Source organism: Silurus aristotelis (genome assembly GCF_946808225.1).
Source record: "Silurus aristotelis genome assembly, chromosome: 4".
Lineage (NCBI taxonomy): Eukaryota > Metazoa > Chordata > Actinopteri > Siluriformes > Siluridae > Silurus > Silurus aristotelis.
This window is the reverse complement of record NC_139577.1, coordinates 23,425,354-23,442,068: the sequence shown is the minus strand read 5'-3', so window position 1 is coordinate 23,442,068 and position 16,715 is coordinate 23,425,354. Positions and strand designations below refer to the sequence as shown.

The window sequence follows — 16,715 nt, the reverse complement described above, 5'->3', positions numbered from 1 at the left end:
ACAAGTTGTGTGCCTGAGGTTATTCACTTTGGATATTAGATAAAAGACAACATATACTGCAGAGGCATCAAGTGTTCAATTTGCTTCAATGGTACTTTGAGGAAAATTATTTCATTTTATTATTTTTAAAACTTTCAAAATAAAATTAACCAACAAATATCTGATAGTGCTGCTGACACCAAATCTATTACCGTGCGCTATGACTGATGGTATGACTGATGGTGAACCATTAGTGAGAGCAAATTAGTGCTTTATTTTAAATCATTTACCTTATGGAAAAATTTGACTTTTTTAACCTTGGTAAATATGTGGTGTATACAGATAAAAAAATAAAAAAAAACAGTAAACATAAGTTGATATTAAACCCTCTAGTACAGCAAAACAGCAAGCATGAGCAACTTAGCATTTAGCATTTAGCAAACAAGCATCATGATCGCTAGACCGCTCAGCAAGTTATTTGGCTAAATGCTGGGAAACTTTTGGAAATATTGAAACATTTTTCGATATACAAGTGTTTTTCTTGTATAGTGACTCAGGATTGCCATTACAGATTCCTAGTCTACTGCTGTCTGTAGAATAATTTTGAAAGAGAACGATTAAATATTGGTGCTCAAAGCAACGGAGATAAATGTTGAACACACACAACACTATAAGCTTACTTGAATTGATGCTATTTACCAGTTTTAACAGTTTAATAGTTTATGCAGTTTATTTAACAGTTCATGCAAATATCTTTCATAAACTTTGGAATATATTTCCAAATATCTCGCTCTGCTCCCTTAGCCTTTGCTCTCCACATGTGGGATACTATTTTTAGCTTCACAACAGTAATATTTGGTGACCTACAGCATTGATCTGTAAATACTATAGCTCATTTTGTGCATGCTTTTATGAAGAATCTATATCATTACAATGCATTGATTGTATTTAGCAGACACCCTTATCCAGAGCGACTTACAATTGAGCAGTTGAGGATTAAGGGTCTTGCTCAAGGGCCCAGCAGTAGCAGCTTGGTGGTGGGATTTGAACCTATGACCTTCCGATCCAGAGTCCAATGCCTTAACCACTGAGCTACAACCTTCCTCATATAATTTGCATGCAAACAACTAAAACTTGTTTGTAACCATGTTTAAATTGTTTTGCTACTTTTTTTTTTTAATACATGAAAAAACTATGTACTTATAATAGGCAAAAAATTTTACTATTGTAAATTGTAACTACTGAGAAGTCATCATCATCACCACCATAATTAATAAATATAATGTTACTACACGTGGCACCTTTATAGAACCTACAGTGAAATTTAAGTAACATACATCAAGAATGCTTTATATTGTCCCTTTCAGTTTACAGAAGAGCTTTTATACAACTCATTTTAGATCCAAATAGTAACAAAAAAACCACTGTAGCCATATTCCTGATGTGGCGTCTGCAATATGGTGTAATATGTTTCACATCAAATACAGCAGTACACCCATGACATAATATACCCATAATACTGACATACTCAATATAATTCACATATCTTAATACAAGTGTGCGACTAAAACAGCTGTATTTGCCATTAATGCTCAATTTTTCTCAGCTTGCTTTTCTGTATTCTTATAAGTGACTCCCAGTAAAAACACAATGCAGGTAAACCATGACAACAAAATTTCTCTTTGTTCCAAAACCTCTGAAGCATGCATTATAGCGAGAGAGTAAAACCTGGTGTAACAAAATGACACAACATATACAAACTTGATCATTCAGATATATACTTCCAATTTGTACCACACTTTGACATTGTTATATCTTGTATTGCTTTAATCTGAAGTAACCTGAGCTACAGTGGTTAATTAGTTTTTCCTATTTATTTAACTTACTGTATATACCAACACAAGGTAATTCTACCCATGGGTCATGGGGAGCCTGGAGTCTATTCCAGGTAACTGGGTGATGAAGGCAGTGGAGAGGGCACAAAATGTACTCCCGTTTACACAATTCGAGAAATTTCAAAATGCATGTCTTTGAACTAGAGAAAGAAACCAGATTACCCAGAGGAAACATTAAAAGCACAGAGAGTACATGCAAACTCTCAGAGGATTTGGACTCTCACCCTCACAGGAATGAGGCGAACATGTTAGCCACTAAGCCAGTAACAGAAGCATAGAGTGCTTACTGTAAGAAAACAAAGTAGTGATTCAATGACTGTAAAGAAATGAATGTTTGAAGCAAGGACAAATGCTAACCATCTCCAGGTTTTGACTTTCCCTCTCCAGATTTCTACTTTCAAAACCCAGGGTTAGTGATGAAACCTGTGTCCAAGACCAAACGCTTAGAGAAAGCCCACAGCTATTATTGTTCACCGGCATTCTAGCGCACACGAAATAACACTGCTAGCCTCAGGTCGTCTCCACACAGAGAGATAAGGCAGTGCTGATTACCATGACTTGAGTATATGAGACCTTGCCCTGGGCTAGCGTATCATCTCTGGAACTGAAGACATAACACTTGAGATTATGTCACCTCACTTCATATCATGCCACAATGTCTACTTTTACTGTCAGTTTGGATTATAGAAAGAGTGAAAGATAAATAGACTACAGAAAAAGAAAGAGAGAGAAGAAGAAAGAGAGAAAGCAACAGAGTGAGAGACTTTGCTGATGAGAAGGAATAGTTAACTTCAGGCATCTTCAGATGTGTCATTTTTTATTTAGAGCTGCTTAGCTGAGATGCATGTTAACCCATGGCCGTCATGCACTGCAGATCACTTATTAGCTACAAGATTATAGAAAAAGCCAAAATAGAGAAGGAGAAAATATAGGCTAGGATTGACAAATTCAAAATGCATTTCAAGATAATGGAGGACATGTACACAGGATGTAGGATAATGTAACAAAATAGAGACATAAATAGAAATGGGGATATGTGCATAAGTTCAGTTTTTAGTTTAAATTAGAAAATCAGTAGGCAGAATCATAATAAAAAAATTTGCAGATGTTCGAATAGAGGAAAAATAATGGAAAAATAACATTCACTGTTTCATTCAGAAAAGATGGTCAAACCTTGGAGTATGTGTGTGAGTTAGCAGTTTCAATTGTGACTGGGAGAAAACAGGAAACGTGTGATCAGAGTCAGGTATGAGTTTAAGAACTATAATATCCAGGTTGGATTGTGATTTAGGCAAAAAAGTGGTGGCTACTGGATAGACAGTAAAATCAGATCTTCAAAGAAAACAAATAAATGGGTTACTGAGATAAATGAAAAAAGGAATGAATGCATGATCTTAGAATCATTTCAGATGTTCTCCTAATCAGGACTGCAAAATGACTAACGCTGATTGACAAGAGTAATGCTGGAGCTTGAATGTTGTCATAAGTGTCAATAAATGTTTAAAGGACGAGACAAACTAAACCTACTGTGTTTATTTCAGAATTAGTGTTGGTTCAATATTTTCAATGTTCAAGCAGAATTTTTTAAAAATATTAACACCTCCAAGATGGTCGAGGATCTTTTGAAAACCACTGGCTTTGGGAAATGTTAGCTTCTTGAACCCTTTTAAATGATTAATCTGGATTACATAAAGAGACTGAATGATCCTGTTTAAGATTTAACAGCCTTATTGTTGGCATGTTTAGAAAACCACACATATATTTTGTGTCTTGAGAACTAATTCACCAAAAATCAGAAGTAATAAAAAAGTAGTGCCTGAATACCCAAGCTGCTCATCTTTCCTTAAACTGCAACATCATTTCCATATATAACTGACAGTTTCTTTTTTAATCCAAAGTCTATAAGGCAGTTACTCGGTTTCAAACCCGAGGAAAATGAAACACAACCTCATACACTTTCAGTTAGGGAAGTGAGGTGTGGGTCCTTGCATGGAAAATACCGGCGTGTGGACAGATCCTTTCCACAAGAAGTGTGTCCTCATTTGTGTGCCAAGCAGTAGCTCTGTACAGGCACATACACACGCTCTCTCTCTTTCTCTGTCGCTGTAACTGATCCTCTGTGCCAGAGCAGCTGTCAGTAAGCATTCACACACCTCCTGTCCTCAGCTGTAGCAATGCTGCACTGCATTTGGCCTTGTGTCACACACACTTAAGACCAATATATAGCTCATAGACCAAGTCATAGTCTCTGACCACTGCTCAGAGAAGGCAGCACAGCATCAGCACACTAGACTGGCTTGAATCAAATCATGAGAATCGAAAACTGCTCAGATAACATGATATTTTGTTTACAATCATTTTTTTCAGAGCAACAATATTGTGCAGGTGAGCAGGTGGTATTGTTGCCACCTTATACCTACAGAGTCCCAGGTTCAATTCTGAACTCTATGTAGACCTTCACATTGTCTGTGTGCCTTTGCAGGTTTTATCAGATCCCCTTCAATTTCCTACAGACATGCCAATTACTTGACCGGCTACAATAAAATGCAACTAGATGCAAGTGAACGTGCTGAAATTCACCGGAGCCCCAACTATGGTAGATTTTTTTTCAACACAATATTGACCAGGATAAAGCAGTTACTTAAGCAGTGTCACCACCAAGAACAGACCCCACGGGTTGTGGCCTGGACATTTGAGTCACTGTGCCCCATTACTACTTTTTTAAATCAATTTTGTTCATTAATTTGAATAATAAACAAGTAATAATGAATACTGATTACTGAAAAGTAGAATTCAATAAAAAAAATGCATAATATACTACTAACATAGTCAGTTAATTACATACGTTCTGCCATTATATCAGTAATGTGTATTTACATAATGGCAGCATGTTTGCAATGGGTTGACTATGTTAGGACTAAATCATGTAATTTTATTATATATTTTAAATGTATTACTTCCACTCGACTTCTGTGCATTTATGTACTCTGTACATAAATGAGTAAATTGGAGTGGTCATAAATGCAAAGATTGCAGAAAAGTTTACTTTGTCTGAAAACGTTAAGTTTTACAATTTAAACTTTAATTATGGATTTACAATGAACAATGAGCCAGAATTTCTTCGTAAAGCCCTGCTTGAATGCAAAAGAAATTTTGCAACAAATAAATAGATCTGGTTTTGAGAAAATAACACTTAACACTTCCACCCATTGCCTGTGGCACTTCTGAAGGTAGGTTTCAGTTAATTCTGGTATAGATCTATCACTGATATTGTTTTTGTCAGTGTTATGTGGCCAGTGTGAGTCATTTTGATATGCATGAGGGCTGCAGTATTCTATGCAGCTTCCTCTATAGTGTTGTTACGATGACCTAATGGTTTTATAGCATGCCGCGGTTAATTAGATTTATTCAGCCATGGTTAAATTAGGTTAATTAAAGTATTATTATTATTATTATTATTATTATTATTATTATTATTATTATTATTATTAACATTATTATTATTATAGTTATTATTAATATTAATAATACTGCTGTGCAATAACATTACTAATAATATGAACTGCTTAGGTGAACAACACTTAGCTTAAATATAAACACTTAACCCCTTCTATATATCTGTCTGTCATTCTTTCTGTCTGTCTGTCTTTCTATCTACAAAGAAAAACAGAATAGCAACAATGAATGAATTACATACATGTAACTCATGTATAGTATCACTGAAATAACTAATAGAACAACAGTAGCATGCATCGATCCTTAGCTAGGCACAAAATGTAAATGACAAGAAAGCCCAAACATTCATAAAGCCTTGAATAATAAATCAACAGCAGTCTAGAAGTCTGCATAAAAAAGACAAGCGCATCCAGCAAAGCAAAAAAATAATTGGGCAGCTATTTGTCCAAAGCAGAAGTGACACATGCCTCTGCCTCTACCACAAGTGTCTGCTAAAGTAAACATGTATGAACAGAAGCCAATTAACAGTAAACAATAAAAAGGGGTGCACAATCAAAACATTTCCACAATTCTTTATGCATGTGTGCTACAAACACTCCAGATGAACTTTCACAACTGGCAGCCATTGCTATGCTTTCATGTCACATCACAGTCTCAGTTCAAAAAGGTGCAAAGCAAGCATGCTTCTCTTTCTTTGGAAGAATGCATAAGGACACTGTATGTATCATGCATTAGGAATGTTCCCAATTTTGTTAATATCCACTGAGAGAATTCAATAAATATAAATTAATCACATTGGTCAGGTATTTCCAAACTCTTCACTGCAGTCTGCATATGAATACACAGTTCAAAGTTTAACAAATTATATGAGTGGGAAGGTCTGTTCTGTCATTTCATAATTTTAGTCAAAAGAAACTCAAATATAAAGTCGCTTCTAGAATGGAATTACCTAACTGACTGATTATAGCTCATGATGATTTAATAAATGTGGCAATACATTGAACTAGTAGTTAATATTTAAAAGTATTTCAAAATACAATTATGTCAGCTTCCCGAGAAAATACAGGCTGTAGTATATACATGAACATTGCTCAAACACAGTACATGTTTATTGACTTTGCCTGAAGAATATTGTTACTCTAAAAATTCCATAGTTTAATCACCATTAAGTCTTTTGAAATAGAGGTGAACGTGTTGTTAAATGAGTAAAGTCAATCTCGGCCTGTTCAAGCCCGTTATCAAATGAGTAAATATCCCTCTGACTAATCAGCACACCAAATGCAAACACGATCCAACAACATTCTCTTTAACCCAGCATGTCTTCATTTTAATAATCATGGCAATAATTTAATCTTCACCAATAAATCAAATGAGATTGCCTCTTCAGTCTGTTGCTCTTACAAAATGGGGGCATCCTGCTCCAAGCACTCAAAGGAGCAATAATGTCAGCATGCTAACGAGGATAATGCAGCACCCCAGGGTCTAAGGGCAATAACTGTGAAAATGAAGGACACCAAAGGGAGGCATTAGTACACAGCCAGAGGAGTGAACATCCCAGTCAGCTTACCTCTGGCCATATGCACACTTCCCTCTCTAAGCTGTTTATTTTTTCACTGTGTGGAAACAAAAGTGAGACAAGGGTGGCCACTTTAGTTTGATAAAAGGTCACACTTCCTAGTGCAGGAACAAGACTTCCTGGCCAGCTAAGACGAAAACATAGGATCAAATTTCCAGCCAGAGGTCAAGTACATACGCATTGGTATGAACAAATATACATACAGGTTACACCTTAAAAGCAGAAGCATTTATTAGAGGTAAAGTAACTTTAATTGTCTTTAAATGGTAATAAAACTTGTTAGGATCTCAATACCAAAAAAAAAGGTTTATATTTCTGCAAAAAAAAAAATAGAGAACAAGTTAAAACAGTTTTGTAGAATTAAAATGAACAGCATCACCAATAAACATAAGTATAAACACACAAAATGGCACATATGAAACAAGAGCTAGGGCTGATATCTTTCTAGCCTAGACAGTAGATTTACATAGTCTGTTTCTGACAGTTGTGAAACATACTTTTAACATCATTACTTATACCTTATACTGTATATACTGTATATAAGTTATAAACTATAAGTAATTTCATGTAGTTGATATAATCTGATGCCTCCAGCCATAACACATTGTCAGTTGTAAGGGAGATCTTGTGAAGCAGTGAATTATGACAAGAGCTGTACAAAAATTAATTAATAAAAAAATTAACAAAGTGGATTACTGTCTTAATCACTGTTGCCTGACTAAGCATACTGTCCAAACCAGAGACAAATTACATAAAGAGACATGTTCCAGAGACATAAAGGAACATGAAAGAGTTCCTGGATAAGGGCGTCTGCTAAATGCCGCAAATGTAAATGTAAATAACTATAATAACAAGTGAAGCATTAATGTCCAGTTGTGCCGCTTTAAAAATTATTTACAGCACAAAATGCAAAAAACAAAAACAAATTTGAAACCCTTTTAGATGTCACAGCTGGGGAAACATGAGCAATATTACTACAAACTTGTCTGAAAAGCTGCAGTTGACTTAGTCACATTCTAAAGCATTCCTTTACACCTACATTTGCAGACAACATGAGAAAGTGCTAATCAGATAAATGAGCAGCATAGAATAGTACACATCTGCTATTTAAATTTGTGCAGCCTGGCCAGTAGCAAGCAAGCATGGGCGCATGAAAGCCATCAAAACCTAAAAAATCAGCATTTATAGGCTGAGCAATGTTCTGCTCTCTCCTAAATGTGTTCAGACACATTAAGTAGTCTAACATACAAGCATCATCACTTTAATCCAGATGATATCCATAAGTTTCACTTGTAAGTGTATTCACAACATTCATTCATTCATTCATTTATTAATTCATCTTCAGTCAATATTTTATCATGCTCAGGGTCACAGTGGCGCCAAAGAGCCAATCATAAGAACCCTGGCACTGATCAAAGACTGCAGCTTGAGTGGGATGCCAGCTCATTGCCAGGCACCATGAAAACACAATTCGTACGCCTTTACAATCCTGGGGCAAAGTAAATCCTCCTGGTTGCATGGGTTTTGGAGTTGGGAAAAAACAACGTAGAAGAGACCCACAAGGACAGATGTTTACACATGAAAGCCCCATATAGACAACAGTCATAGCTCAGAATCAAACACAAGAACTTGGCGCTGTGAGGCAGCAATGCTACCTACTGCACCACCTTCACATGCTGCTATATATGGAAATGGATGGTCTATAATTTTCCATGCAGGGTGTGTTCCTACCCCATGCCCAGTGTTCCTGGGACAGGCTCCAGATTCTTTCTGACCAGGAAAAGCGGTTAAATAAATATATACTATAATTACGATATTTCTTCAAGTACATGGTGAGTGCCTGCATACTGCAAAGCACATGCACAGTATATTACATAGACCATGATGGAGATAAGTTTGCCGGGACAGTCAGTTATTAATTTGTCATTGTCCAGCACACAGATAACAGGTATCAATAGAATGTTATCATGATAGTCACCTGCTGCTATTATATGATGCTGTGTGTGTGCATTTATATATAAGGTACACACACATACCTTAGTTTCGAGCCTAAACTTGTGCATTTATATATTTTTGCCTATAAATATGTATGAAATTATTCCCAATAGTCTATTCTCTTTATTTTATAGTTTTTCTTTGTTTCTTTTGATGTCAACCAAGTGTCTGTTAACTTTAGTGTTTCTATCCAATCAGATTTTAGCTGTTACATTACATGTTGCCAGGGTCAAAGGCCATCTATCAGGCATACAATAACATCTGCATTTTCACAGCCACTGATTGGATGGTCAGAGGCGTACTTGTCAAAGCTCGCAAACAACATCTGAGCAAACTGTACAAACTCAATTATATTTGGATATATTGTGAATATTATATAGAATGAATGTTATTTTCTACAGCTAGAAACCCAATGAACACAATTCTTGGTGGTGTGATGCTCCTTAATACTGTAACTGTAGCTTGTTTTATCCTGTTTCCAAATACAGCTGCCTGCTCTACTCCACTCCAGACATCAGCCAAGCCATCAAGCCCAATTAAGCATTAACACAGCTGATGAGGCTGCTAATTCATTTAGGATTTGTTACCCCACTGACATATTAATATTGATACTAAATGTATGCTATTATCAAAAAAATAACCAGGCTGCTAATGTAGCAGTTATGTTCAATTTTTTCGAAATAAACTAAACAACTAATTTGACTTGTGTTACAGCAAAAAAATGATGAATCATATAAATCCTATACAATACAGTCCAATAATGCCAATAAAGTTACTCTGAGGAAAATTACTTCAGCAAATTAAAACTTCACAATAACCCACTCTGCAGGGAATCAACTGACTAAGCAGGAGATCGGCTATAATGCACCCGCAACACTGTACTCAAGGAGCAAGAGATTTTTCTGTTTATGTTATTAGGCGTCCATTTAGATGTTCTCATTAAATTATTCTGTAGTGTCTCGCTCTGTATAGCAGGCACTGAAGTAGCTTTGTTTAGAATATTAGGCAGTCAACAGAAAAAGAGAAATCATTTGTTAATTAATGAGCCTTTTAATAACTCATTGCTGGTTGATTTTTTTTCTGTCCCTGAAAGTAGCTATGCACTGAATTCCACCATCATTAATGTAATGTATTGTACATTAATATGTAAAAACTTCGCAAAAGATACAACAGCACAGTAAAGAGAAAGTAAAGCAATTACAGTACGTGATATTATTATATAAAAATATTCAAACCAATAGCAAAGAAAGAAAGAAAGAAAGAAAGAAAGAAAGAAAGAAAGAAAGAAAGAAAGAAAGAAAGAAAGAAAGAAAGAAAGAAAGAAAGAAAGAAAATTATCACTTTACTAGCTTAGGTTAGGAGACTAGCTTAGTTTGACATTATAAAGATTATAGCACAGGGTAGCATTATAGTATGGTAAATTGCATGAAAGTGTATTTTTACGTACACAATGTATAAAAGCTTTATGATACTAACCAAACTCAACTTTTACGAAGTTATAAATAAAAAATAGACTTTAATAAACTTTAATAGAACTTTTATATATATATATATATATATATATATATATATATATATATATATATATATATATATATATATATATATATATATATATATATACACATATTTTTACCACTGAACCAATGAAACATACACATATATTTTTACCACTACTTACTGGTTTTTCTAGTTTTTCTAGTTTTTCTAGCCTAACTGTTATGATCTGGTGTTATTTTTTTAGCAAACATAAACATTGAAGATATTGACATGCAGGTTTTTTATTGTTTGAAACTATGCTTCTCAAATTGCTAGCCAGGGAAGCACTGCCAAGGGTCAATTAATACTTTAATTCTATTTTATTTGTAGTGTTATTACAGTACAGTGGTAATTACAAAGCAAAATTATCAAAAGTATAAAAAAAATTATGTTGTGTTCTTGTAGTCATTAACCTCTCTACAGTAAATAAGAAAGAAAAGATCATTTCTGTAGCATTTATATCTTGATTTGTATTTGCCCATGTTTTAACATAATTTCTGAATACTTATTGCTCACTGGATTTTTTTTTGTAAACCATAAACCTCAATTACTTTTTGGTTACATTAATCACTACAAAAGACATGCACCAGAAATGTGCTAAATTACACAAACAAGTGTCTGTATACTTATTTCCCCTATAGCTGTAAATTAGACCTGCTCTATTGAATCCAATCTTCATTAACAGGCCATTCTATACATTTTTTTAATATGAACCTGTTTTTTCTGCGAATGTACATCTCAAGTGCTCTATGGCTCCAATAAAGAGCTACAAAATTATTATAAACATTTATATAATACGCCTAATATTTGAATAATCACAATTATGAGGTGTTACAGTTTTAAAAAATGTATGTTGACTGGGTCTGTAGAATAAATTTTACTTTTTAAAGAATTTCCAAAAAAATAAAAAGTTATTGAATCCCTGTTTTAAGGTGTTATATTTCCCTTTACACAAAACTCATGCATCAATCAATCCATTCAACATCCAATGTTCTCTGCATTCTTCAGCTCCTCCACCCATATGCCCTCCCGTGTTGCTCTCAGTAGACTCACAGTGAGGTGGTGGTGCTGAGCAGCGCGCGGGGCTCGAGCGTGTCCGTCAGATCCGCATCATCACACGCCACCGTGACGCGCGCGCTGCGCCGGTTTAGCGCCCCGGAGCGCTCTGCTGCACACTCGCAGCTCTCCACGGTGAGGTCGGGGCAGTGTCTCCTGCTCGCCACGCTCATTCTCCACAACGCGACCAAAACGAAAACCACGCTCACTGCTTTCATAGTGGAGTATCGTGTGTGATTTGTTCTGTGGGGTTTTTTTGGTTTTTTTTGTTAAGTTATTTCTCCCCAACCTGGGAGGTCGTAACCGACCATCTCACGCGCAAATCACATAACATGCAGGTTCGGCGACCGTGCACGGATGACACTTTGCTTTCCAAATCCTTAACATCTCCACAACACACTGCGCGTGAACTCTTACTGCCGCGCATGTCCTCGAGGAGTCACTTACAATACAACTTGGCAAAAGTTTGTATTCCCTCTTTGAATAAACTTGTAAAAAGAAAAACTTTGCTTAGATTTCAGTGAGCAGATTTTGCCTAAATGCAGTGCAACCTCCTTGGAAGAAACCGATCCGATTTTAGTCGTGTGTGTTTCAGGGAAGTTCTCTAGTCAACAGGTGGTCGGAGTGAAAGATGCAGCGCCTGCACGCGCTTTCTGTCCCGAGTGAGCGCTCGGCATGATAGGCCCCGCCCACAAAGACCATAAACGTAAGTGCTGTACATTCCTATTGGCTCCACAGTGACCACGGGATTTAAATCCGCCCTGGCGGCCAAGTGAAGGCGTGTGGATACTACACTATAAGTGCAATAGACAGAGTTTCATTACTTTTTAGACTTAATACTTTTTCCTCAGGTGAAAATGTATCTGAACATTAAAAATGCAGTTATTCTGATTTTAGAATAATTAAAGTAATATTAATTCCTTTGTTTGGTTTATCATGGTCAGAGAGGTGGCAAATCCTGAGCCTGCTCTGGAACCTGGGGCATGGAGACACTTAGGGACAACGGTCAATCACAGGGCCATGCATACACATACCACACATATATACATTCCTTCATACCTAAGAAAATTTACAGGAGCCAAAACCATTTGCATGTTTTCCGAAATAGAAGGAAAAGAGCCCAGAGGAAACCCACACAGACTTAAAAGGCAAATCCTCACACAAACAATAACACAAGCTCAGGATCAAACCAGACAACCTTGAGTTATGCAACCTACAGCACTGTGCCACAAGACTTTTCCATTCGTGTTACATTTTTTTCATTGTTTTTTATATTGTTTGCAACAGAAATATTATGACTAATCACAAGCTAAATGCAGTCACTTCATTGGAAACCTAAATGATTACCCAAACACAACTGTCAGCTTTTGTTGTAATTAATCTGTGTGGCCTGTCTTATTACAATTTATAGATTTTTCCATTTACATTGGCAGACCTTATCCAGAGTGACACCATTATTTCATGTAAACAACTGAGCAGTTAAGGATGGTGGTGCTGAGATTTAAACTCACGACCTTCCAATACAAAGTTTAACGTCTTAACAAGTAAATCACAATTTCCTGACACTTTTTGCCGACACTTTACCGTGCTTTAGAGACAATTATTGGTTTGTGATGATCTAGTTTCCATTATGAGTGCCAGGCTTAATCTTATAAGGGATATTGCCAGGATTATTTGATAAAAAATTCAGATTAATGTAATGTAAAGTTTTCAGTTTTTTAGATGTAGTACTAAATTGCATTGCAGCTAAAAGTTTAGATTAATATCATATTAATATAATTAATATAATAGCTTGGTTTTGTTTTCGGTTCTCTATGGCTGATAGTATTTGCAATATGTTGAATAAACCGGAGTCTAAATGAAAAGTGTTTTTAATAGTAATCCTAGTCTAGAGAATATTAAAAAGAAGAATATAAATAATATATATAATTTATGACAGACAAGCCCACTGTGTTGTCTTTGTGTCTTGAAATGAAGCAGGTTCTCTCAAAGACTATTAATTTTGACAAAATTGCATTTACGGTACACACTATTTATTTCCATTGAATTTTACTTAGACTATGAGTTGAGCCTAGTGCAGTAGAGCGATGGCTGTGTGTGTTAACCACAGCTACATGATGTTGTATGTATGTGAGGTAATATAAAAAGATTAAGAGAGTCAGAAGCTTTAACAGCTGGTTTAGCTCCAAAAGTCATAAAGGGAAAAGAGCTTCCCATGAGTGAATAGAGTTTGCAGGGTGTACACTCATAGAGAGCAAAAAAAAAAAAAAAGCAAAAAAAAGAGAAAAAAATGAGAAAAAAAAGAAGGGGAGAGTTCAAGGAATGTAAAGTGACCAATCTGCAAACATACTCTGATTTCTTAATTCTTCTCTGCATGAAAATCAACAAATTAAATGATCTACTGTATTTGTGTAACTAAAATTCTTACTTCATTTCCCCTGTACCAAAAACGTACATTGGGCTTTGCGTTACTTTCACATTTTGTCACTCCCCTGGCTGCTCAGAGTGGTTGTTTACACAGATGTATGTTCACCTCTTCAGCTTTGGAAGTTCATCAAGGGAATCATCCCACCTTCCCGTCTGAGGCAAAGTTGGAAATATGCATACAGTTCACATCATCTCCTGAAATGATGAATCACTACTCCAAAAGAAAACAGGGAGAAGTTGCTGGATCCTGGCCACCGGTGTTCAATCAGCTATCAGCTTTTCACTAATGAGAACCAGAATCTTCATCGCTACATAATGTGTTGAAAGTATTAGGTTTTGTCTCAGTGCTTTTGTCATTTTGATTTACTTGACAACAAACAGCGATGTAACCCAAAAGTTACAAAAACATCTTCAGACATTAACAAAAGAAAGAAAATTACATATTTGAGCTTTTGAGATATATATATTAAAAAAAAAAATTATATAAAAGAGACCCAAATACTTAGGCAATGATCAGTGAACACAGTTTTACATCAAAGCCAAAAAGTCTAAAAAAGATAATGGTTCTTATGAAATAATACAATCAAATATAGCATTTGATTGGATGCACTTATTAAAAAATAACATATATTTATGCTTGATAGCATGTAAATGTATAAAAATGTCCTTTATAAAGTTACGAATTGAAAACACACATGTAAACTCCAGTAAACTCTCTGAATCATATAAAAAAAACATTCATTAGTGTGATACATTACATGTAAACATTGTAAACAGTGACATAAATATAAGTCAGTTACATAAAAAAAAAATACATATAAAAAAATAAAACTACAAACCTGGTATTGGTTTTAAAACTGAATCCAAATGAAACATCGACGGAAAAAAAGATGCACATAAACTGCAACATAAAATTTTCCAAGTTAAGGATCAAATCAGGAAACTCCACCATAATAATACTATTAATAAATGGTCTCAATTTTTTAAATCCTGCCCAGAGGTATTATTTTTGTTTTTGTGACTTACAATTAGTTCATTGTACTTGACCAGGCAGATACTAAGGATTAATTAAAAAAATATATATCATATCTGACCATTCGATTGGACCCACACATTTGATTGAACCTAGGAAAAATCTTAATCAGATACTCTGTCAAATTTTCTAGCAAGCTATTGTAAAACTGGTACTATTCATATCTGTATTTGTATTATTTGAAAGTATATTTTGTTAATTTTGTTTTTATAATTTGTTCATATTTGTTTTTTTGCCACTACTACACCATAATGAAGCTTGAAAAGGTGTCAGTGATAAAAACAACAATAAGCAGTCGCTTTCACTGAGGTATGAATTCAAGCTTCTCCACATGGATAGTCTGTTCACCAAATGATACCCTAAAAATGACAGCAAAGATGAGCAGAATCGCACTTCCTTCAGGCAGGGGTCTTTGTGTGATAAAAGGACTTTTGATAGGTTTTGGTTCCACACATAATGACTGTCTAATCTTCTTCCAGCAGGAGGAACTCTGATAGCATATAACGCTGGGGATTTGAAACATGTGCAGCAGAGACACTGGCTCACACCCTGACAAGTACAAAACACATGAGTGAGTTCACATGAGAGCACGTGGATGCAAATCTGTCAGTTCTTAAAACAATCATTTGAAATATCTAAGGGCCCTAAATGAAACATTAGGCAAAATAAAAAGGCTCCAACAGCTTGTAGTCTAATGATAAATTTTAACATGCAACAATAAAGAAACATTTATCTGACTTTTACAGTGTTGTTTTGAGTGACATTATTGGAACACAAGAATGCTTTTTAAATCATGTGCAGCAGACAGCCTAATCTCAACTCCCTACAAATGCACAGATCAAGAATATAAATATTTTTAAGTACTCTACCCATGTAATTACCTTCCAGGCTGCAAAAGTTAAAGCATCGATTTTGAGTGGCCATAGCACTGCTGAATTCTTAAATCCGATTGGTCATAGGGTATTTATTCAGTTTCCTTTATACAATAGTATACAAATGCACTCATATGGGCAGGTTATCATTTCTATAGTAACAGAAAATATATAGCTACATTAATGTGAGTGATTACAGGAAGTACCATTTGTCATGGATGTTGCACAACATTAAATGTAATAAATGTGAAAAAGTTATTGTTCATAGATTGCTGTGGTAACAGAGGAATAAAACACTTAAGGATATGCTGTTAAAAAATATTAACCAAGTTTAACCGGTCCCAAGCCCGGATAAATGGAGAGGGTTGCATTAGGAAGGGCATCCAGCGTAAAAGATGTGCCAAATCAAATATGCTGATTAGTGATCAGCATATTTGATTTGGCACATCTTTTACGCTGGATGCCCTTCCTAATGCAACCCTCTCCGTTTATCTGGCACTAAGCGTGCACTGGCTTGTGGTTAAATCGGTCCCGGGTTACTAACGACCGCCACAGGTTTTGTTAGCCAACAGGGTACTGGTGAAAATTGGGCTACTGTTGGCCAAAGGAGGAGAAGGAGAGGAGGAAGACATCTACAGAGACAGCAGGAAAAGGAGAAGTGTAGGAGAGTGGAGGTTCGGGTTGGTACTATAAATGTTGGTACTATGACTGGTAAAGGAGAAAGAGGTTGGCAAAATAGAATTGGGATTGACAGAGTGATGAGAAAAGTAGGCAGGAGCACAATAAAATGCAGCAGCAGGTGAAAAGGGATGCGGCAAAAGCCAAGGAAAAGGCCTATGAGGAGCTATATGAGAAGTTGGACACTAAGGAAGGAGAAAAGGATTTAC

General features: G+C 35.6%; 1 protein-coding gene across 2 annotated transcripts in view; it reads right to left on the bottom strand.

The window, feature by feature from the left end:
• adgra1b (adhesion G protein-coupled receptor A1b) overlaps positions 1-12,146 on the bottom strand; it is a 201,138-nt gene extending 188,992 nt beyond the window's left edge. For both annotated transcript variants that reach the window (XM_083538295.1, XM_083538296.1), the window contains exon 1: positions 11,494-12,146. In XM_083538295.1, the coding sequence (XP_083394421.1) occupies positions 11,494-11,714 (221 nt within the window). In that variant the 5' untranslated portion in view covers positions 11,715-12,146. The remainder of the gene's footprint in view (positions 1-11,493) is intronic.
• Between the last annotated feature and the right edge of the window lie 4,569 nt (positions 12,147-16,715).